The sequence below is a fragment of the Oncorhynchus keta genome, chromosome 29 (genome assembly GCF_023373465.1).
Source record: "Oncorhynchus keta strain PuntledgeMale-10-30-2019 chromosome 29, Oket_V2, whole genome shotgun sequence".
Taxonomy (NCBI): Eukaryota; Metazoa; Chordata; class Actinopteri; order Salmoniformes; family Salmonidae; genus Oncorhynchus; species Oncorhynchus keta.
This window is the reverse complement of record NC_068449.1, coordinates 10,135,323-10,157,367: the sequence shown is the minus strand read 5'-3', so window position 1 is coordinate 10,157,367 and position 22,045 is coordinate 10,135,323. Positions and strand designations below refer to the sequence as shown.

The following is a 22,045-nucleotide window of genomic DNA, read 5'->3' as shown; positions in this document are numbered from 1 at the left end:
CGAGTGGCGCAGCGGTCTAAGGCACTGTGCTAGAGGCTTCACTACAGACCCTGGTTTAATTCCAGGCTGTATCACAGCCAGCCATGATTGGGAGACCCATAGGGCAGCACACAATTGTCCGAGCGTCATCCAGGTTAGGGTTTGGCCGTAATTGTAAATACGAATTTGTTCTGAACTGACCTGCCTAGTTAAATAAAATAAGAGGTATGCCTATAGAGTAACATGTTACATATTTTATAAACATTGGTATGAGAGGAAAAGGTCATTATAAGGACTGGATTTTTAAAATTAAATTGTAGATAATCTGCAAGCATCATAAACCTGTTAGTCTATATAAGTTAATAGGTTCACATGCAAGGTATGCCGGTTGAAATTGAATGTGGTGTCAGTATATTATGTTTTCCTAGGAATAGCCACATCTGGTTTGTGTCTTTATCTTTCCATTTTAATTTGGTAACATTCCCGATAGCTCTATGTGAGGAGATCAACAGTGAACAGTAGTAGGAGTGTTTCACTATTAGCCACTAGGTGGAGGTAACCTACAAAATACACCAGTAGGACAGTTACATAGCGTTTACTTGTAAATAGAAAAATAAATGAACTACTATTAGTATCAGTGTTTATGTTGTACATTACAGGCAAAGGAGCAATACCAAATCACATATTTCACCATCTGCATCCCTGAGGACACTGTTCTGTTAAAAGGACATACATTTCCATATTTTAGAATAGATACTGCATTCAGTCGTTGAAACAGGTGAAACAGACATTATGATATGTCCCAAAATCGTATTTCTTTCTGTTTTTTGCTGATGAATATCCCATAAGATACCAGAAACCATTAATTATCTGGATAATGTCAGCTACATGAACTCTGCACCATCATTGAAGTCAAGGCACACGGCAGAAGTCAAGACATCTGACAGACCTCACAAACACTTTCAAGCCCATCCCCAACTACTCTATGCCAACCTACATAGCTAGCTTGTCTATTGTTCCTGTAAGTGCACTTTCCAAGAAATTACTTTTATAAAAAGATAACAGACCAACAATATGAACATACTACAAGACATGTTTGTGTATTTTCCAACATGTATTGGGTAATAGTAAATACATTATGCATCTACAGTTACTCACTACTTTGTTGAGTTTGCATGGTCCATATTAAACATTGCTGTAGCCATTCAATGCAAAGGTTTATAAAAACAGCATCCATTCAATTCAAACTTTCAAGTCAAAAAAGCAGAATTCTGGAAGAACTGAGAAGAAACCTTGTTTTTACACAACTATATACACAGTATTCTATACACAATATTCTAAACTGTACAATGATATTTAGCACTGGTGGGTGATTAAACAAATGCAGCTGTGTCAAAATAATGTTTCATACTGAACATCATCTGTATAACTATAAAAGGCTTCTCTATAATTATAGCCTCTCTCTGTCATGCAGCTCCAATGAGGCCTTTGCCCTTCCAACTCACTACCACTCTCAAAATTCCCCTCAAACAATGTCCTTGTCAAACTCACACACAAAGTACATGGTGGGATGGCAGGCCACATCTGTCCAGTCCCCCGCCGCCATCATCTCAGCACAGTCCTCGTCCCTGTAGGCATTGTTGGGTTCTCCTTCCCTCCACTTGCTGAAGGTGCTCATGGGGGAGTGATCCACGTAGGTGAAATGGCCCTCACGGTCTATGTCATTGATGCCAATGTACACCCGGCTCAGGCCCGCCTCAGTGATGTACCCAGCGATGGCTGCGTTGGCCCCCTCGTCCTTGGGCATGGCCAAGTGTCCACCCCTTCCCTGACAATAGACCTCTGCATCGGTGTAGCGTTTCTCCTCCTTGACCAGTAGATAGACCTTACTGTCGGTCTCTTTGATGCCGGCGACAGCTGCAGGGGAGGGCAGTGCTGAAAAATGAGCACTTGTATTTCTATAATCACACCGACATATATACCCAGCATTCACATTGTGGAATGGAAGCAAACAAAGTCAAATGGTCATAGATGAGAGTGATACGGAAAGGAAACTGATGTCTTTACCTCTGCGTTACTCTTTGGAAATTCAACATTCATATTTTACTATAAACCAGACATCCTAAAAGCATACCAGTTTTGATGAACTTCATCTCATTGGATAACTGGGCCACTAGGATGTCCATCTCACCAATCATCTTCCTCAGGGGTGTGCATTCACATGGAACACCTGATGAGACAAAAGGAATGCATATTTTCCATACTCTTGGTAGACCTGTAAATGTTTCCCCAAACAAATACATGTTGTACCTGGATCACCATTCAGGCCCATTGGCCCAGGATCCCCCATATCTCCTTTTAAACCTGAGTGTGGAAACATTGTCAAAGTACATGGGAAATATGGTAATGCATCCCAAAACACTGTTGTAAATGCATGTTCTTCTGTTTTTTTATTCCTACCTTTGATTCCACAGGGGCCCATTTTCCCATAACGTCCTATAATACCCTTATGTCCTTTAACTCCAGTATGTCCTGCAGGGAAACATGTGTTACTGTAACTAGGTTTTTGTGACTGATTTCAGAATCAAATGAATAATTGGGTTAAATAACAAAGCCTCCATGTGAGAATTTAATCTGTCTTCGATGTCAGCCGCATCATTCATCATCAACAGCTGCAGTCAGCACCTGTCAGTGATTCAGGGGATTCTGGGTAACATTTCTCACACAACCTCTGACCTAAAGTAAACATTTTGTTGCTCTGGACTGCCAAGCAGCGAAGTAATCAGATCACAACATCCTGTAGGATAAATTCTTGTCAGTGCATACTGTGATCTTTACCCTAGTTTATAGACAATAACTGTCCAATTAAATAAACTCTAGAATCATGTTCTTAAGGGAAATTTTATTATTTTAAACCATTCTGAACCAAATCTGTATGGTTTCGTCTCTTGTAAAATACATTTTTCCACAAATGTAATGAGGCACCACAATGAGAAGCCAAAGGGTTATCCAAATACCTTTTCCAAAGATCAATCCTAAGGGGTGTTTAAACAGATTTTCATGACAACCAAATTCTCAAACTGCCCTCAGCATTCTCTGAAACTGAAAAAATGACCACTCATACATTTAAAATCAATATATTTCTCAAGTTTCCCAAGCCTTCATAGATGAGTCATCAACATTTTGTGATATTGTGAGGGATGAAGCATAGCACCTGTACAGAGAGAATACTGCACATTGTATTTGTTTCTATTTTCAATGATGGATGCTTACCAATCTCCCCTAGTGGACCCAATCTTCCTGGTCTCCCAGGTGCCCCTTTCTCTCCCTTTTCTCCTGGCTCTCCTGTCAAATGGAGAGAAAGCTTCACGGATGAAAAAAAGCTTCATGAATCAACAACCTCACAACTCTGGAATAAGTGTATAGAGTACCACAGTCTGAGTCCTAATACCCATAAAACCAAGCGGTCAAACAGGGAAATGGTTCCAATCGTTTTTCCACCATTCATTTTTCCCACAGGGGATTTAAGAAACATTAAAATTAGGGCTGTGTTTCATGCATGCTTACCCTGGTGTGATGTTTTGATGTCTCTAGGACAAGGTGACTTGTCAATATATTCTCCTATACTTACACCCCAAAAATGAAATGCTAATTAGCTGCTAATGTGGCTATCATAAAGAACTACAAATGCCATGTCGAATCGAGGCAAAGGTAAGAATCTCTGGATTGACTATCTAATGTTAGCTAAATGTAGTAATTAATCAATTGGCTACATTTCTATAAATGGACAATTCTGTGAACTATCTTGTGCAAGTTTGAAATTGATACAATACCTGTTAGCAAAGGAGTCAGCTAGAGATGATATGCAGGGATTTGTAGTTTTGATGTATACTTTGATGCTAAAAAGTATTTTTGAATCAGTGTAAATAGAGTTGAATATATTGATAAAAGTCACCTTGTTTGAGAGAGATTTACACGGATATCGAAACATCACAAAAAAACCTACACTGTATGGGGAAATGTAACATTGGAAAAACAATTGGAACCATTTCCCTGTTTGAGCTCTAGGTTTTATGGGTATTATGACACCTCTACTGTGGGGCTCTACTGTGTCTACACAACATTAGGAACTGGATCCCTTATTGATGTCACCTGTTAAATCCACTCCAAACAGTGTAGATGAAGGAGAGGAGACAGGTTAAAGAAGGATTTTTAAGCATTGAGACAATTAAGACATGTATTGTGCATGTGTGCCATTCCGAGGGTGAATGGGCAAGACCACATTTTTTATTAAGTGCCTTTGAATGGGGTATGGTAGTAGGTGACAGGGGCACTGGTTTGAGAGTGTCAAGAACTGCAATGCTGCTGGGGTTTTCACGCCTAACAATTTCCTGGGTGTATCAAGAATGGTCCACCAACCAAAAACATCCATTCAAGTTGAAACAACTGTGGAAAGCATCGAAGTCAATATGGGTCAGCATTCCTGTGAAACGCTTTCGACGCCTTGTAGAGTCCATGCCGAACAAATTGAGGCTGTTCTGAGGGCAAAAGGGGGGTGCAACTCAATATAAGGAAGGTGTTCTTAATGTTTTGTACACTCAGTGTATATGCCTTTGAGTCCTGGGACGAGGATCTGGACGGAGCAGGGTTCATCTGACATGTGCTGTCCATGAGTTGACTCCATCAGGGTCAGCCCCAGCAGAGTGATAAGAACACAAGGCATCAGCTCCTCTGCTCTCATCCTGCAACATGGACGGGTTGATGGACTGAAAGACATTTAATTAGATATTCACTGACTGGCAAACACACACACAAAGAGACACCAGGAGAGCCGAGGTAAGACTGATTGGCAGACAATTGAGAAAATACAATGTCATGGTTGGCACCGTGGTACAATTATTGCAGATATGAGCAATGATTCTTCAGGCCTATTTGATCGTTTGCTTTCATACAGTACATCACAACAACTGATTTTAGACCTCAAATCAACTATCACATCACTCAGTACAAAACAATGTGATTGACAACTTTTCTTGACCTATGACCAAATGTTCTTCCCAGGCTTTAAATTCCCTTACAGTGCCTTGGGACATTCCAGATGAAACAAGAAAATGTTGTGACAGATCGCATACATACAAACAACATTCCCTCCACCCCACAAATGTTTTTTTTACCAAGCTTGCTTTGTCATGGCATACACAGCAAATCATGTGGGTCTGGAGTCACATCAATAATTCTACATTTAACCTACCTTTTGTGTTGTTTTCAAGATTCCAAAGCAGCAAGTAGCTTCAGTTTGACGATTTTCCCAAATTGTCCTCGTGAGTTTTAAGAGGCTTGCACACTGGTGGTCTTTTCAAAGGATTTCATTTTTCCTCCTCAGGACCATAGAATGTGTGTGAAAGGCCTTCCATAAACAGTTTCACAGATAAAGCCAGGGGCGGCTGGGGTCTCAGAGATAATTGGATGGGAAAGTGTGGGGGTCACTGACATCATCCACATCTGGGGTGTATTCATTAGTCCGATTCCGTTGCAAAATGTTTGGTCTGTAGCAAAACGTTTTGCAACGGAAATTGTTTACCGTTTACTCTTGGAACCAAACGGAAGCAAGCGGAACAAACGGGGAGCGACCAATAATGAATTTGTCCACTAGAAAATATTGTCTTAATTTCAAAACGCGGCTTCCGAAGCATATGTATTTCGATCATCTTGAATTACTGTTTCGTGAGCGAAGTAGAGTAGATGGTGTTAACAAACTATTAGCCTTTTGTATTTTGTTTAAATCAAAACGTATATCCTGCCTAGTTGTGTGTGTGTGTGTGTGTGTGTGATCTGTTCACGTTTTGATCGTCAAGCATACCAACGGTTTTCCCTTTGCGCTTGTCTGTTTCTAGTTCCTGTTTTGACCTCTGCCTGCCCTCAGACTGCCTGCCGTTCTGTACCTTTTGGACTCTAATCTGGATTACTGACCTCTGCCTGCCCTCAGACTGCCTGCCGTTCTGTACCTTTTGGACTCTAATCTGGATTACTGACCTCTGCCTGCCCTCAGACTGCCTGCCGTTCTGTACCTTTTGGACTCTAATCTGGATTACTGACCTCTGCCTGCCCTCAGACTGCCTGCCGTTCTGTACCTTTTGGACTCTAATCTGGATTACTGACCTCTGCCTGCCCTTGACCTGTTGTTTTTCCTGCCCCTGTTCGAGTAATACTTCGACACTGTCTGCATCTGGGTCTTACAACAGGCCTACATGCCCTCAGTCCAGCCTCTCTAAAATCCCTGAGTGGTTGCCTTCCTCTCCATCAACTGAGTTAGGAAGGACACTTGTATCTTTGTAGTGACTGGGTGTATTGATACACCATTCTCAAAGGGATATTCAATATCTGCTTTTTTATAAAAAAAATAATAATAATCATTTAAACCCATCGGCCAATATGTGCCCTTCTTTGCAAGTCATTGGAAAACCTCCCTGGTCTTCATTGTTGAGTCTGTGCTTGAAATTCACTGCTTGACTGAGGGATCTTACAGATAATTTTATATGTGGGGTACAGAGATGAGGTAGTCATTTAAACAAATCATGTTAAACACTATTGCACACAGAGTCCATACAACTTATCTGACTTGTTAAGCACATTTTTACTCCTGAACCTTTTTATGCTTGCCATAACAAAGGGGTTGAATACTTACTGACTCAAGACATTTCAGATTTTCCTTTTTTATTAATTTGTGAACATTCCACTGACATTATGGGGTGTAAATCAGTGATACAAAATCAACATGTTATCAATTTTTAATTCTGGCTGTAACACAACAAAATGTGGAAAATGTCAAGGGGTGTGAATACTTACTGAAGGCAACGTAGCACCTTTAGTTCCTGTGTCTCACTGGATTTCAGTTTTTTCTTTTTTCTTTCACCCTTTATTTAACCAGGTAGGCCAGTTGAGAACAAGTTCTCATTCACAACTGTGACCTGGCCAAGATAAAGCAAAGCAGTGCGACAAAAACAACAGAGTTACACATAAACAAACGTACAGTCAATAACACAAAAGAAAAGAAAAATTGAAAAATCTATGTCCAATGTGTGCAAATGTAGGGAGGTAGGCAATGCATAGGCTAAAGTAATTATTACAATTCAGCATTAATACTGGAGTGATAGATGTGCAGATGATGAATGTGTAAGTAGAGATACTGGGGTGCAAGAGGGTAAGTAATAATATGGGGATGAGGTAGTCAGGTGTGCTATTTACAGATGGCTGTACCTGTACACAGCCAAATCTGTTCTTGTATATATGCCAACTTTTATATTATTAATTATTAATTATATATTATATTATTATTATTATGTATATTAAAGGTATTTTTATAGATTTTTGGGGGGGCTGCACTTGTGACTGTTTGTTTATTGGTTGATAGGATGGTGATATGATTCTTCCCTTATTGTCACATCACAGTAAAATCACTTAGAATAATTTCAGTGCAGATGGAGCTTTGTTCTAGAAATGGCTCCGGTTGATTCTTACTGCCCTGTTCAAAAATATGTCGGAGACATATGAGTCTGAATTATAACATGTTTTGTACCTTTTCGAACGTCTCTTCAGAGGGAACCTTTTAGCTTTAATTCTTCTAACACTTGAATTATTTGTGAGGGACACTTTGTTGGATTGCCAATCTGTTGAGCAAGAAGCCTAGCATCTGGAGTGAATTAATAATGAATGTTAACTTTAGATGAAGTGTCCTAAAAACACTTAAAGATCAGTGAGCATTATTAAAGTGAATGTTTAAGGACCAAGTTTAGTTTAGTGGTCCTTTTATGAAGCAGATGGGCAACCCGTTTCCTATGCAAAAATGACTTTTGGTACGTTGAGTCAAACCACTTTAGGAGGGATATTAATTTAACTGCAGTTTCATCATGTGCTCTGTCTAGTCCCTTGGTCACACCCATCTCTGGCTGGGGGATTCCCCAGTCTAGCCTGGCTTGCATGACAGTCTGTGGGCTCAACCGAGCCAATGGGAGCTCAGCCTCAGATGTACTGCTCTATTAATCTGATTAAATTGTTCCTCTGGCACAGCCTCCATGTAACAGCTCAGCTCTCCAGTTATGTCACAGTCCCTCCCTGAAAGACGATGCTTCCTTTTCCTTCTATTCTCAGCCTCATTTTGACCTTTTATTTCACCTTTATTTAACCAGGTAGACCAGTTGAGAACAAGTTCTCATTTACAACTGCGACCTGGCCAAGATAAAGCAAAGCAGTGCGACAACACAGAATTACACATGGGATAAACAAACGTACAGTCAATAATACAACAGAAGATTTGTGTGCAAATGAAGTAAGGAGTTAAGGCCACTCTTCCTTGGGTCGTTGTCAATAAGATGTTCTCACTGACCTCAATCAATTGGACAGAGGTTCATTCCTCCAATGGTTTACCCTTGTGGTCAATTACCCAGAAAATGTGACTTGCAGAAAATATAGGCCTAAACAACTGTTTGGCCAGCATTGTGCTGTATTAGGTGTGCAGTTGTCTTTTATGTGTGAACTGGACACTGAGGACAGGACTATAGCACGAGCAAAGAAAGTAAACATGTAAATGTTGCATGTCATGTTTACACTCGTTCTACCTATGGGAAATGTGATACAATGGGTATCAGATGTCCAAATTAGATTTACAAACCCAGTGTTGACTTTCAATGGGGGATAGGATGTCTTCATAAAGTTTTAAATGACTAGCCTCAAATATTTATGGGTCTGAAGTTCGCATGTTTCAATAAAGGTGTGTAACCATTGATGTTGTATGCCAATTTGCTGCAGTCTCATCTGCCCTCAGTGCTTTAGTTCCATCCTCATCTGGTGAAAAGGGGAAGCATAAAATCATTTAAAAGCAATCCCATATAAACATTAAACAATTATATGCATTACTTTTATTGTTATCAAGTGTAAATATCCTTCAATATAGATAATCATCAATCTGCATTCGTATTCAAATACTATCAAGTCATGTTACAACTAATATAACGTATACCTTTTTAATGCTACAGGTATGATGAGCAGAATGACGATGGTTGTTACTGTCCATGGCTGCACCTGCACTTGGAAAGTTCGTTCCCAGTGACGTCATCTCTGCCTCCCAGCTGGTCTGGACTGAAGTCTGCTCCGCTCTGGGGAGGCTGCCTGCTGCTGTGTTTAAGTGCTGAACGGAGTACCAAGAGAAAAAGCTCGGATATTGTCTCAAGGATATTCTGTATGCGGGAAATTGAACCCGTTTTCGTTGAGCCACATCAAGAACACAGACGTAACATTTGAGAGATACATTGTTGTAAGTCCCTCACTTTTTAGATATCTTGCAAACCATTTAGCTAACTAGTATGCTGCACTTGTTAGCTCGTGGCTAGCTGGGAGGGGGGCTAGCTATATGTTATGATGGAGCGAACACAGTTAGCTAACAGTGAGAGATCGCTAGCTACAGCAACTATTAGTCGAAATAGTGATACAATATGCATTCATTTGTATTTTGCTTTGCATAGGCTAAAACAAATTACAGTTGGTCTAGTGACATGTCGGTAACGTTTGTTCATGATGTCACCGCGACAACTTTCATTCTATTGTCGGCCGAGATCACACTTTTTTTGTCGGTACTCCAAATACCATACAGTAAGGTAACTTGGGGAAAATGTCTTTCAGCGCTCTCCAATCCTGTTCCTGGAGACGAACGTCCTGTAGGTTTTCGCTCAAACCTTAATCTAGCGCACCCGATTCTAATAATTAGCTGGATGATAAATTGAAACAGGTTAGTTACGACTGGGGTTGGAGCAAAAACATCCAGTAGGGTTGCTCTCCAGGAACAGGGATGGAGATCCCTGGTCTATTTACTGACAGAAATAAGCAACGTTTGGTATGGTGTGTGTACTGGCTATCCTTAGGCAAACAGATTTTTAAGAGAAATAGTTGGGCAGAATTAATTAATGAAATAGAAAGGGTGTGTTTTGCCCTACTGTCGGGGCCAAACTCCCCCTTCTATGAGGCAAAGTGCATTGTATTTACAAATGTGAGTAATTGACTCCCAAAAGCTAAAGTGTAGGTATCTTATTTTAAATAAATAAAATATCGGAACCAAATGACATTGCACATCTCACTGAATATTCTCGCCATGATGAGGTTTTGATGTATGACCCTTTTGTGCTCCACTGGAGGGGGGATGTTTTCCCCAAACATACTCACATGAAATTGTACTACTTTATTAAAAAAATAATACAATTTTTTCCTCTAAGTGGATATTTTTATTTTATTTTAACACAAATAAACCCATCCATTTAAAAGTGAATTTAGTAAATGTTAACCTTGCAAGCCAGGCAACTAAAAGTAACTTTCTAAGCAATGTTTTGGGTCGATGCCAGCTAACTGGCTAGCCAGTTCAAATAATGAGAGTATAGCTGACAATGTCATAACTTTAGATACTTTTTTATTCATTATTACAGGAAAATAAACCCACAACAAATCAAATGTTATTGGTCACATACACATTTAGCAGATGTTATTGTGGGTGTTCCTAGCTCCAGCAGTGCAGTAGTGGTCCTTCTGTAGCTCAGTTGGTAGAGCATGGCGCTTGTAACACCAGGGTAGTGGGTTCGATTCCCGGGACCATCCATATGTAGAATGTATGCACACATGACTGTAAGTCGCTTTGGATAAAAGCGTCTGCTAAATGGCATATATTATTATTATATATTAGTATCTAACAATTCACAACGATACACATATCTAAAAGTAAAGGAATGTAATTAAGAAATATAAATATTAAGACGAGCAATGTACAATATAATACTGCTTTACTCATCTCATATCTATAAACTATGTAAACATTATTAAAGTGACATTATTAAAGTGACTAGTGTTCCATTTATTAAAGTGGCCAGTGATTCCATGTCTATGTACAGTGCCTTCGGAAAGTATTCAGACCCCTTGACTTTTTCCACATTTTGTTACTTTACAACCTTACTTTAAAATGGATTAAATAGTTTCACCCCCCTCTTTAATCTTCTCACACTACCACATAATGACAAAGCGAAATAGGTTTTTAGATTTTTTTTTTGCAAATGTATTAAAAATAACAAACAACTTATTTACATAAGTATTCAGACCCTTTGCTATGAGACTCGAAATTGAGCTCAGGTGCATCCTGTTTCCATTGATCATCCTTTAGATGTTTCTACAACTTGATTGGAGTCCACCTGTGGTAAATTCAATTGATTGGGCATCATTTGGAAAGGCACACAGCCATCTATATAAGATCCCACAGTTGACAGTGCATGTCAGAGCATAAACATTCAAAAAAGACAATCATCTTTGCGCACTCCACCAATCAGGCCTTTATGATAGTGGCTAGACGGAAGCCTCTGCTCACTGAAAGGCAAAGGACAGCCTGCTTGGAGTTTGCCAAAAGGCATCTAAAGACTCTCAGACCATGAGAAACAAGATTCTCTGTTCTGGTGAAACCAAGATTTAATTATTTGGCCTGAATGCCAAGCATCACGTCTCGAGGAAACCTGGTACCATCCCTATGTTGAAGCAAGTCTCAATGTCTTTGAGTGGCCCAGCCAGTGCCCGGACTTGAACCTGTTCGAACATCTCTGGAGAGACCTGAAAATGTCTGTGTAGCAACTCTTCCCATTCAACCTGACAGAGCTTGAGAGGATCCGCAGAGAGGAATGGGAGAAACTCCCCAAATACACGTGTGCCAAGCTTGTAATGTCATACCCAAGAAGACTCTGGGCTGTAACCGCTGCCAAAGGTGTTTCAACAAAGTACTGAATAAAGGGTCTCAATACTTATTTAAATGTAATTTTTCAGTTTTTATAGATAAGGGAAGAAAACAATTTAATACGTTTTATATTAAGGCAAATGTGGAAAAAGTCAAGGGGTCAGAATACTTTCCGAAGGCACTGTATATAGGGCAGCAGCCTCGAAGTTGCAGGGATGAGTAACCGGGTGGGAGCCGGCTAGTGATGGCCATTTAACAGTCTGATGGCCTTGAGCTAGAAGCTGATTTTCAGTCTCTCTGTCCCAGCTCTGATGCACCTGTACTGACGTCGCCTTCTGGATGATAGTGGGGTGGTTGATGTCCTTGATCTTTTTTGCCTTCCTGTGACATCGGGTGCTGTAGGTGTCCTGTAGGGCAGGCATTGTGCCCCTGGTGATGCGTTGGGCAGACCCCACCACCCTCTGGAGAGCCCTGCTGTTGTGGGAGGTGCTGTTGCCGTAGCAGGCGGTGATACTTCCCGACAGGATGCTCTCAATTATGCATCTGTAAAAGTTTGAGGGTCTTTAGGGGTCAAGCCAAATTTCTTCAGCCTGAGGTTGAAGAGCCGATGTTGTGCCGACTTCACCACACTTTCTGCGTGGGTGGACCATTTCGTATGGTCAGTGATGTGTACGTCAAGGAACTTGAAGGTTTCCACCTTCTCCACTGCGGTCCCGTCGATGTGGACAAGGGTGTGCTCCCTCTGCTGTTTCCTGAAGTCAACGATCAGATCTTTCATTTTGTTGACGATATCCTTTCTAGGGCAGGCGTTCCGCTAGCGGAACCCCTTGACAACATTCCGCTGAAAAGGCAGCACAGCGCATGAAATATGTAACCTTCACACATTAACAAGTCCAATACAGCAAATGAAAGAAACTTCTTGTTAATCTCGGCCGATGGCCGATATTCAATATCATTGAATTAGAACATTTTGACATTTCCCCAGAAACTCATGAATGCATTAATGCACACATTTTAAAATCAAACAATACATTTGGGTAAAAACTAACTACATAACATAATAGTAATACTTTTATTTGAGTGGTAAATCTCTTGAGAAACTGGGTACATTTTAAGATGGCATAGTCGTCTGTGGTGCTACAGATTTGGGACTTATTTTAAAAATCAAATACAATCTTATTGGTCACATACACATGGTTATTGCGAGTGTAGGGCAGTGCTTGTGCTTCTAGTTCCAACAGTGCAGCACTACCTAACATGTAATCTAAAAATTCCACAAGAACTACCCAATACACACATCTAAGTAAAGTAATGGAATAAGAATATATACATATGAATATACTATGTAAAATGTTTTTATCAATATTTGCATAGAAGCATCACTCCCAGCATGTCATGACTGTGTGGAAGGACATCATATAGGCACTGCTGTTAGTTTGAGAATATAAAATTATCATCGTCATGATTTCTAATCACGGATGCTTCTGAAACTATATTTTTCGTCCTTTTCCGTGATCGAGTGTATATATACTGGACAAAATTATAAAAGCAAAATGCAATAATTTGTTAGATATTACTGTTTGAGTTCATATAAGGAAATCAGTCAACTTAATTGCATTAAGCCCTAATCTATGGATTTTACATTACTGGGCAGGGGTGCATCCACTGGGGAGCCATGCCCAGCCAATCAGAAATATTTTTTTTCCCACTAAAGGATTATATTACAGACAGAAATACTCCTCAGCACCACCCACCATCCTCCTGCAGGTGAAGAAGCCGGATGTGGAGGTCCTGGGCTGGCGTGGTTACACGTGGTCTGCAGTTGTGAGGCCGGTTGGACGTACTGCCAAATTCTCTTAAATGATATTTGAGGCAGCTTATGGTAGAGAAATAAACGTTACATTCTCTGGCGACAGCCCTGTAGTCAGTATGCCATTTGCATGCTCCCTCAACTGAGACATCTGTGGCATTGTGTAGTGTGACAAAGCTGCACATTTTAAAGTGCCCTTTTATTGTCCCCAGCATAAGGTGCACCTTTGTCATGTTAATGATTTTTAACCGCGTCTTCATATGCCACACCCAAGGTGGATGGATTATCTTGTCAAAGGAGAAATACTTACTAATAGGGATGTGCACAAACTTTGAGAAAAATACGATTTTTGTGCTATAGAACATTTTTATTTATTTTTTGACCTCATGAAACATGGGACACTTCATGTTGCGTTTTTATATTTTTGTTCAGTGTATATTTTTCAGCTGCCAGGACACATCTAAACAATTCAGCTGCCAGGAAGATTCGATTGGCTTATTCAACTGTGGAGAACTGGGTGCTTTGTTAAAGCTGTGTAGTGCTAGGGCCAAAACCAAAACGTCCACCCCTTGAGTTTGGGAAACGCTGCGCTAGGCTAATTCATAATGCGCTTAATGAATACTCTCTTTTCTGTACAATAACAGATTTTTGCTAGTATGCCCCTAAAAATAAAAAAATAAAAAGAGTTCTCTGACGAGCCATGTATGGGCTCCTTTAGGTTGTAATGCTTGCTTGGCCACTGACACACCCGGCACCACTGTACTCCTCCCTACATCCGGTCAGACTGCAGCAGAGCACATATCCCAATGTATTTTCCATATCCTCTCTTCTATAGAGGGAACAGGAAGCTAGAAGTAGGCAGGAGGCATGTGTGTTCCAGGAAACACACCTTAACCTTTGAACCCTGGTCTCCTCCATGACCGCACTGGTGTCTATGTCTGTGCATCTCTCCTCAGACTTGTTTTTTATTTTAAAGGCCTGACTGCTGACCACACCTTATTACACTTCAACAGTCTTCACAAATATCTCACTTCCGTTGGGGCTTAGGAGCCATAAGAGGATTACATGTTCGAGTCGAAGCTAACCACATGGGACCTGTATTAGGTGGCTGGTTTGTTGTGATGATTAATTTGATAAGCAGTGTATGTTACTTTAGTGTAACAGACACTATCAATATGGCATAAGCAAAGAACACAAAATTATGCACTGATTATATAGATGTTATAATGTTATAGCGTAGCATCTCTGAATTTAAACATTGTGCCCATTTTTTAAAAGTAATAATAATTATGATTCATACAAAATGCTCCTCTACTGTACTGTTTGATGTTGAAGTCTGCTTGTGTCTAAAAAATGTGACCAATAACATTTGATTTCAGTTTTGTCAATCTTTAAAGAGCACAAAGTATGTAGCTTATTTCAGGTGTGGCATATCATACCTCACTAGGGTAGGGGGCACTATTTTCACTTCCGGATGAAAAGCGTTCACAAAGTAAACTGCCTGCTACTCAGGCCCAGAAGCTAGGATATGCATATAATGGGTCGATTTGGATAGAAAACACTCTAAAGTTTCCAAAACTGTTAAAATAATATCTGAGTATAACAGAACAGATTTGGCAGGCGAAAACCTGAGAGAAATCCATCCATATAAACATCGTGTGAAATGCTTCTATGAACTTTACGGATACTATTTGGATTTTTCGTCTGCCTGTTGTGACTGCGTTTGAGCCTGTGGATTACTGAACAAAACGCGCAAACAAAACTGAGGTTTTTGGATATGAACAGGGACTTTATCGAACAAAACATTTATTGAGTAAATGGGAGTCTTGTGAGTGCAACCATATGAAGATCATCAAAGGTAAGTGATTAATTTTTATCTCTATTTCTGACTTGTGTAACTCCTCTACTTGGCTGGTAACTGTTTGTAATGATTTGTCTACTGGGCGCTGTTCTCAGATAATCGCATGGTATGCTTTCGCCGTAAAGCCTTTTTGAAATCTGACACCGTGGTTGGATTAACAAGAAGTTCATCTAAACCGATGTATAACACTTGTATGTTTTATGAATTGTTATTATGAGTATTTCTGTTTTTGAATTTGAAGCTCGGTAATTTCACTGGATGTTGGCCAGGTGGGACGCTAGCGTGGAAACTTTCTGTGGGAATTAACAGAAATATATGCAAATTAATATTAATATCATTTAAATGTATATGTTTTTTGCATTGGATATATTTACCATATCATATGGAGACAGAAACAAAGATTTTACCTTATCATAAGTAGACATAATTGCAAATGATTAAATCCTTTCAATGGAAATAATTAAAGTTCAATTTGTAACTAAATAGTTTAAAAATGAGTTGACTCTTCACATGAAGAATGATTTCACTGAACAACAACAAGCGAATATTGAATGATCCCCAATGAGCCATCGCATCTCCCAAAAACGTTTTCAACATCTGTAAAATTATGGTCTAGAAAATAAAGCTTTGGTTGTCTTCCTCTCAGGCTTCCATGTCTTCTCCCTGGATCTCTTCAATGTCTACCTCTTGAACATCAGACTCTGAGGCCTCATCTTCACTGTCACTTTCCAACCCTGTTGAGGATGGCTCGTTGTCAGGCTCAAAAAGTGTCAAATTTGCCCGTATGGCCACCAATTTTTCAACCCTTGTATTGGTCAGCCTGTTGCCTGCTATGGTGTATGTGCTCCCAAACAAGCACCAGTTGTGCTCTGAGGCGGCTGATGTTCGTGGAATTTGGAAGATGATGGAGGTAAGAGGGGAAAGAGCATCTGACCCACAAAGTCCCTTCCACCAGGTGGCTGATGAGATTTGTTGGCACGACTGCCATATTGCATCTCCATCCCAAAGCCCTTGCTTGGAAGTGTACTTCGCCAGACTGCCAAAAACCTTGCCCTCATCCAGGCCAAGGTGGCGAGACATGGTAGTGATGACACCATAGGCCTTGTTGATCTCTGCACCAGACCGAATGCTCTTGCCAGCATACTTACATGTACGCTGTGGCATGTATGGGCTTCAGGCAGTCTTCACACTTTTTGATGAATTTCAGAACTGCAAGTTCCTCTGCTTGGACCAATGGTGAAGTGGGCAGGGCAGTATGGATTTATTCTCTTACATCTGGCAAGGGGCAAGCAGAGTCTGAACATCAGACAGGGTGGCATCGGCTCTGTTAATCCATGCAATGGCTACTGCTAAAGTTTCAGGCTGCTTACCACTCTCTCCCAAAATACATTGTCCAGGATGATCCCCCTGAACAAGGCAGTTAACCCACTGTTCCCTGGTAGACCATCATTGTAAATAAGAATTTGTTCTTAACTGACTTGCCTAGTTAAATAAAAACATTAAAAAAGATGGGTCTGTCCATATCGGCAGACTGTGATATGGCCATTTCTTGGAGAGACTCCTTCCCCTCCAGGAGACTGTCAAACATGATGACAACACCACCCCAAAAGGTGTTGCTGGGCAGCTTCAATGGTGCTCTTATTCTTCTCACTTTGCTTGGTGAGGTAGATTGCTGCTATAACTTTCTGACCCTTCACATACCTAACCATTTCCTTGGCTCTTTTGTAGAGTGTATCCATTGTTTTCAGTGCCATGATTTCCTTGGGGAGCAGATTCAATGCATGAGCAGCACAGCCAATGGGTGTGATGTGAGGGTAGGACTCCTCCACTCTAGCCTATAGTGACTCCCCATCCCGCATGAGGGAGCGTAATCATTGACTGACACTAATTAGCATAACGCAACGGACATAAATATTCCCAGAAAATATTCCTATTCATGAAAATCACAAGTGGAATATATTGAGACACAGCTTAGCCTTTTGTTAATCAACCTGTCATCTCAGATTTTCAAAATATGCTTTACAGCCAAAGCTAGACAAGCATTTGTGTAAGTTTATCAATAGCCTAGCATAGCATTTTGTCCAGCTAGCAGCAGATTACATAATTTACCTTTGATGAGCTTTGGATGTTTTCACTCATGAGACTCCCAGTTAGATAGCCAATGTTCCCTTTTTCCCAAAATATTATTTTTGTAGGCGAAATAGCTCTGTTTGTTCTTCACGTTTGGCTGAGAAATCGCCCGGAAATTATAGTCACAAAAACGTGAAAAATATTCCATATTAGCTCCACAATATCAACAGAAACATGGCAAACTTTGTTTATAATCAATCCTCAAGGTTTTTTTCAAATATCTATTCGATAATATCCATTGGGACAATTGGTTTTTCAGTAGGACCGATTGGAATAATGGCTACCTCTGTATTTTACGTATAATCACTCTGGGAGCCATCAGGTGACCAGTTGCACAATGTAGCACCTTACGGGTATTCTTCAACATAAATGCGTAAAACTACGCCACAATGCTGTAGACACCTTGGGGAATAGGGAGAAAAAGTAATCTGGTTGATAGCCCCTTCACTGCTCAATAGGGACGCATTGGAACGCAGCGCTTTCAAAACATGCGCTTCCGGGTTGGATTTTTCTCAGGCATTCGCCTGCAATATCAGTTCTGTTATACTCACAGACAATATTTTTTACAGTTTTGGAAACTTTAGTGTTTTCGATCCCAAGCTGTCAATTATATGCATATTCTAGCATCTTGTCCTGACAAAATATCCCGTTTACTACGGGAATGTTATTTTTCCAAAAATGAAAATACTGCCCCCTAGTCACAAAAGGCTAGACCAAGCCACCTTCATGTCCGCAGTATTGTCTGTCACCAGTGCAAATCCCTTCTGTGGTCCAAGGTCACTGCCTTCAGCTCATCTGCAATGTAGAGACCGCTGTGTCTGTTGTCCCTTGTGTCTGTGCTCTTGTGGAATACTGGTTGAGGGGTGCAGACGATGTAGTTAATTATTCTTTGCCCACGAACATTCGAACACCAATCAGAGATGATTGCAATACAGTCTGCTTTCCCTATAATTTGCTTGACTTGCACTTGAACTCTGAACTCTTCATCCAGCAAATGAGTAGATAAAGCATATCTGGTTGGTGGGGTGTATGCTGGGCGAAGAACATTCAGAAATCTCTTTCAGAAATCTCTTCCAATACACATTGCCGGTGAGCATCAGAGGTGAACCAGTTGCGAGCAAGAGCAAGAGATTCACCGGCATTTCTCTGACTACATTCCTCCATTGAATAAAAAAAAACGCTTCTGATTTCAGGAGGGCCATGAGCTGTTGCTATCGATAAGGTGTCTGATTCATCATTTTCACCTCAAATAGAAGTAGAGGGACTTTTATCAGAGGTTGTGAGTGCTGAGGAAACTTTATGCACTTGGCTAGATGATTTTGCACCTTTGTTGTATTCTTCACATATGATTTGGCACAGTATTTGCAAATGTACACAGCTTTTCATTCTACATTAGCTGCAGTGAAATGTCTTCACACATCAGTGCCCGTGGCTTTTTCCTGTAAATATTAGAAACAAAAGGAGTTTAAAAAAACAAATACAATTCCATGTACAGGTAAATAGTTAAGCAGTTAAACAACTAATTTTGTAAGATACATGTTTTAAAATAAAACATGTATGGAAACAGGTGAATTAACACTCCTCAGTTAGGCTCAAGCAAGCTAAAACCCACATCTTAGCAAAAACTAACTAGCATAAATTGTTAACTAGTTAGAAATAATTTACACACACTTTGCTGTAGGCTACTATTTACTAGTTAACAAAAATGCATCTCATTAGTGTGCAAGATCTTGAGAATCAGCTGTAAATGTGATGGAAGAATGCACTGTGCATGCAGAGGGTTGCAATTCCATTGAATTGGGGATAGTTTAACCAAAATATGCCATAAGACCTAGAATTGCTTTATGTATCTCACAAAAAAGGTCAACTGCTATAAGCTAGCTTTTTCGACGAATTTAAGCAAAATTCCCCAAATTCTAGTACTTAATTAACTTCCCATGGAAAATTTACAGGACAATTCCAGAGTTTTACTGGAAAGTTTCTGACCCGTTGCAACCTTAATCATTACACAGGTGCACCTTGTGCTTGGGACAGTAAAAGGCCACTCTAAAATGTGCAGTTTTGTCACACAACACAATGCCACAGATGTCTCACGTTTTGACAGAGCATGCAATTGGCATGCTGACTGCAGGATTCCCCATTGTCATGCCATTAATCTGTCGCCATCAACTCATGTTTCAGCATGATAACGCACGGCCCCATGTCGCAAGGATCTGTACACATATTGAAGAGCCATTGAGGTGGAGTGGGACAACATTCCACAGGCCACAATCAACAACCCGATGAGATCTATGCGAAGGAGATGTGCCGCGCTGCATGAGGCAAATGGTGGTCACACCGGATACTGACTTTTTCTGATTCACGCCCCTACATTTTTGTTTTATGTACTGTATCTGTGACCAACAGATACATATCTGTATTCCCATTCATGTGAAATCCATAGAATAGTGCCGAATGAATGTATTTCAATTGACAGATTTCCTAAAATGAACCGTAACTCTAAAAATCTTTGAAATTCTTGCATGTTGCGTTTATAGTAAGTGTTGGGGTTAGTTTCCAAGTTCCTTGTCAATATTTGGCTCATTGGTGAAATTAGCATTATGACGATATTTTTAATTAAATCATTCAATACCTTATATTAATTGCAGACAGAAGTTGACAATCAGGAACATAGCACGCATGTTCTGCAAAATAGAAAAGGTCTCAAGTTGCTTTTATTAAACCTGAAGTCCAACCTGTGACTGCCTACGTCATTTTCACCTTTTACTCATGAGACCAAAACCATGCCTACACATCTATATAAACAAGGCTTTTAGTGTTATCTAAAAGCTTAGCAGTAATTGTCCAAGTTGATTTATAGTGGAATGTCTGACTAGTCTTATCTCCTACACTCCCCTGCAGAGTTCTGTCTCAGTCACACTTTTCTCAGAGTGGTCTCTTTTATAAGAGGCAGAGAGTGAGTAGAAAAGCAACAGCAGCGAATGGCTTTTTCCTAACTTAAAATATCCATGTGAGAGAAGTTGATGAGTAAACGAGCCGGTTATCTCAGCACTTTGATTGCACCTCAATCCCACAAACTAATTGGATAGCAGAGCCATGGGTCAGTTCTGTATGTATACCCTACGCCATAGGATTAGGCCTACCACTTAAAGGCTTGCAAAGTCTACAGTAAAGCTATCAGCACTATCACATGTTTTTGTTGTGCTTGTTGATGTTTTGCATGGAGTATGAATGTGGAGGGCCTTAGCATGTTCGTTTATGCACAAACATTTTATTGGCCTATTTTTTTTACCTTGTCAGCTCTGGGATTTGATCTGGCAACCTTTCAGTTACTAGTCCAACGCTCTAATCTCTAGACTACCTGCCGCCCCTGGTATACAGTGCAGTCACAAAGTGTTAATAACCCTTCCCTTTTTCCACATCTTTGTTATGTTACAGACTTATTTGAAAACATTTATAAAATGTATTTTTTCCCCCCTCATCAATCTACACACAATACCCCATAATGACAAAACAAAAACAGGTTTTTAGAAATACCTTATTTAGATAAGTTCAGACCCTTCCTGTCACGCCTTGGTCATTGTATTTTGTGTTTTCGTTATATATTTGGTCAGGCCAGGGTGTGACATGGGTTTATGTTATTGTATTTTCGTATTGGGGTTTGTAGTATTTGGGATCGCGGCTGATTAGGGGTGTTGTATAGGCTTGGCTGCCTGAGGCGGTTCTCAATCAGAGTCAGGTGATTCTCGTTGTCTCTGATTGGGAACCGTATTTAGGTAGCCTGGTTTCGCTTTGTATTTCGTGGGTGATTGTTCTTGTCTCTGTGTAGTTTCACCAGATAGGCTGTAATTCGGTTTCACGTTCCGTTTGTTGTTTTTGTATATGTATAAGTTATTTCATGTTTCGCTCTTCATTCATTAAAGTCATGAGTAACCACCACGCTGCATTTCGGTCCGACTCTCTTTTGACAAATGAAGAACGGCGTTACAGAATCACCCACCACACACGGACCGAGTGGCGTGGAAACAGGCAGCGACAGCTTGAACAGCGAAGGGAGGACGTTATGGACAGCAGAGGCATGGAGTATACGACGTGGGAAGAAATCGACAGGTGGGCGGCCGACCCAGAGAGAGTGCAGGAGCCCACCTGGGATTCGCTGGAGCAGTGCGAAGAGGGCTATAGGCGAATGGAGTCGAAAAGAAAGACATGGCGGCGCAGAGCGAAAACCGAAAGTAACCCCCAAATATTTATTGGGGGAGGGCTCGGAGAGAGAGTGGCTGAGTCAGGAGTCAGACCTGAGCCAACTCTCCCTGTTAATCGTGAAGAGCAGTTGCAGTGGGAGAGGCTGCACCACTTGGAGAATTGGACATGGGAGGAAGAACTGGATGGAAAAGGACCCTGGGCTCAGCCTGGTGAATATTGCCGCCCCAAGGAGGAAATAGAGGCGGAAAAAGCGGAGAGGCGCTGGTATGAGGAGGCAGCACGGCGACGCGGATGGAAGCCCGAAAAGCAG

General features: G+C 40.6%; 2 protein-coding genes across 11 annotated transcripts in view; one reads left to right on the top strand and one right to left on the bottom strand.

The window, feature by feature from the left end:
* Window positions 1-558: 558 nt before the first annotated feature.
* LOC118362305 (collectin-11-like) lies at window positions 559-5,375 on the bottom strand. Of its 5 annotated transcripts, none has more exons than XM_035742537.2 (7): window positions 5,231-5,375; window positions 4,591-4,745; window positions 3,253-3,324; window positions 2,440-2,511; window positions 2,290-2,343; window positions 2,114-2,209; window positions 559-1,896 (listed from the first exon to the last, which is right to left on the bottom strand). In XM_035742537.2, exons 2-7 carry the CDS (start codon window positions 4,718-4,720, stop codon window positions 1,505-1,507), a joined length of 816 nt encoding a protein of 271 aa, XP_035598430.1. In that variant the 5' UTR covers window positions 4,721-4,745; window positions 5,231-5,375; the 3' UTR covers window positions 559-1,504. The 5 variants fall into 5 exon arrangements, with proteins under 5 accessions (XP_035598430.1, XP_035598428.1, XP_052341851.1 ...); XM_035742535.2 differs by lacking the exons at window positions 4,591-4,745; window positions 5,231-5,375 and adding exons at window positions 3,547-3,605; window positions 3,813-4,034; XM_052485891.1 differs by lacking the exons at window positions 4,591-4,745; window positions 5,231-5,375 and adding exons at window positions 3,547-3,605; window positions 3,813-4,030 and having other exon boundaries at window positions 559-1,914.
* A 3,658-nt stretch (window positions 5,376-9,033) lies between these two features.
* The window catches only part of LOC118362302 (unconventional myosin-VI), a 107,099-nt gene continuing 94,087 nt past the window's right edge, over window positions 9,034-22,045 (top strand). For 2 of the 6 annotated variants that reach the window (XM_052485886.1, XM_035742527.2), the window contains exon 1: window positions 9,036-9,289. The gene's annotated coding sequence lies outside the window, so the exon portion shown is untranslated. Of the gene's footprint in view, window positions 9,290-22,045 lie in introns of all 6 variants that reach the window. The other 4 variants (XM_052485885.1, XM_052485884.1, XM_035742526.1 and 1 more) reach the window with 3 other exon arrangements.

Bases quoted from the DNA above. Each gene is read 5' to 3' on its own strand.
- LOC118362305 (XM_052485891.1), bottom strand. From the start codon at position 3,970: ATGTTTCGATATCCGTGTAAATCTCTCTCAAACAAGGTGACTTTTATC. The intron at 3,325-3,546 runs GTAAGCATGCAT...TCCATTTGACAG, and splicing joins CATCAAAACATCACACCAGG to GAGAGCCAGGAGAAAAGGGA. The intron at 2,344-2,439 runs GTAGGAATAAAA...TTCCACACTCAG, and splicing joins GGGCCCCTGTGGAATCAAAG to GTTTAAAAGGAGATATGGGG.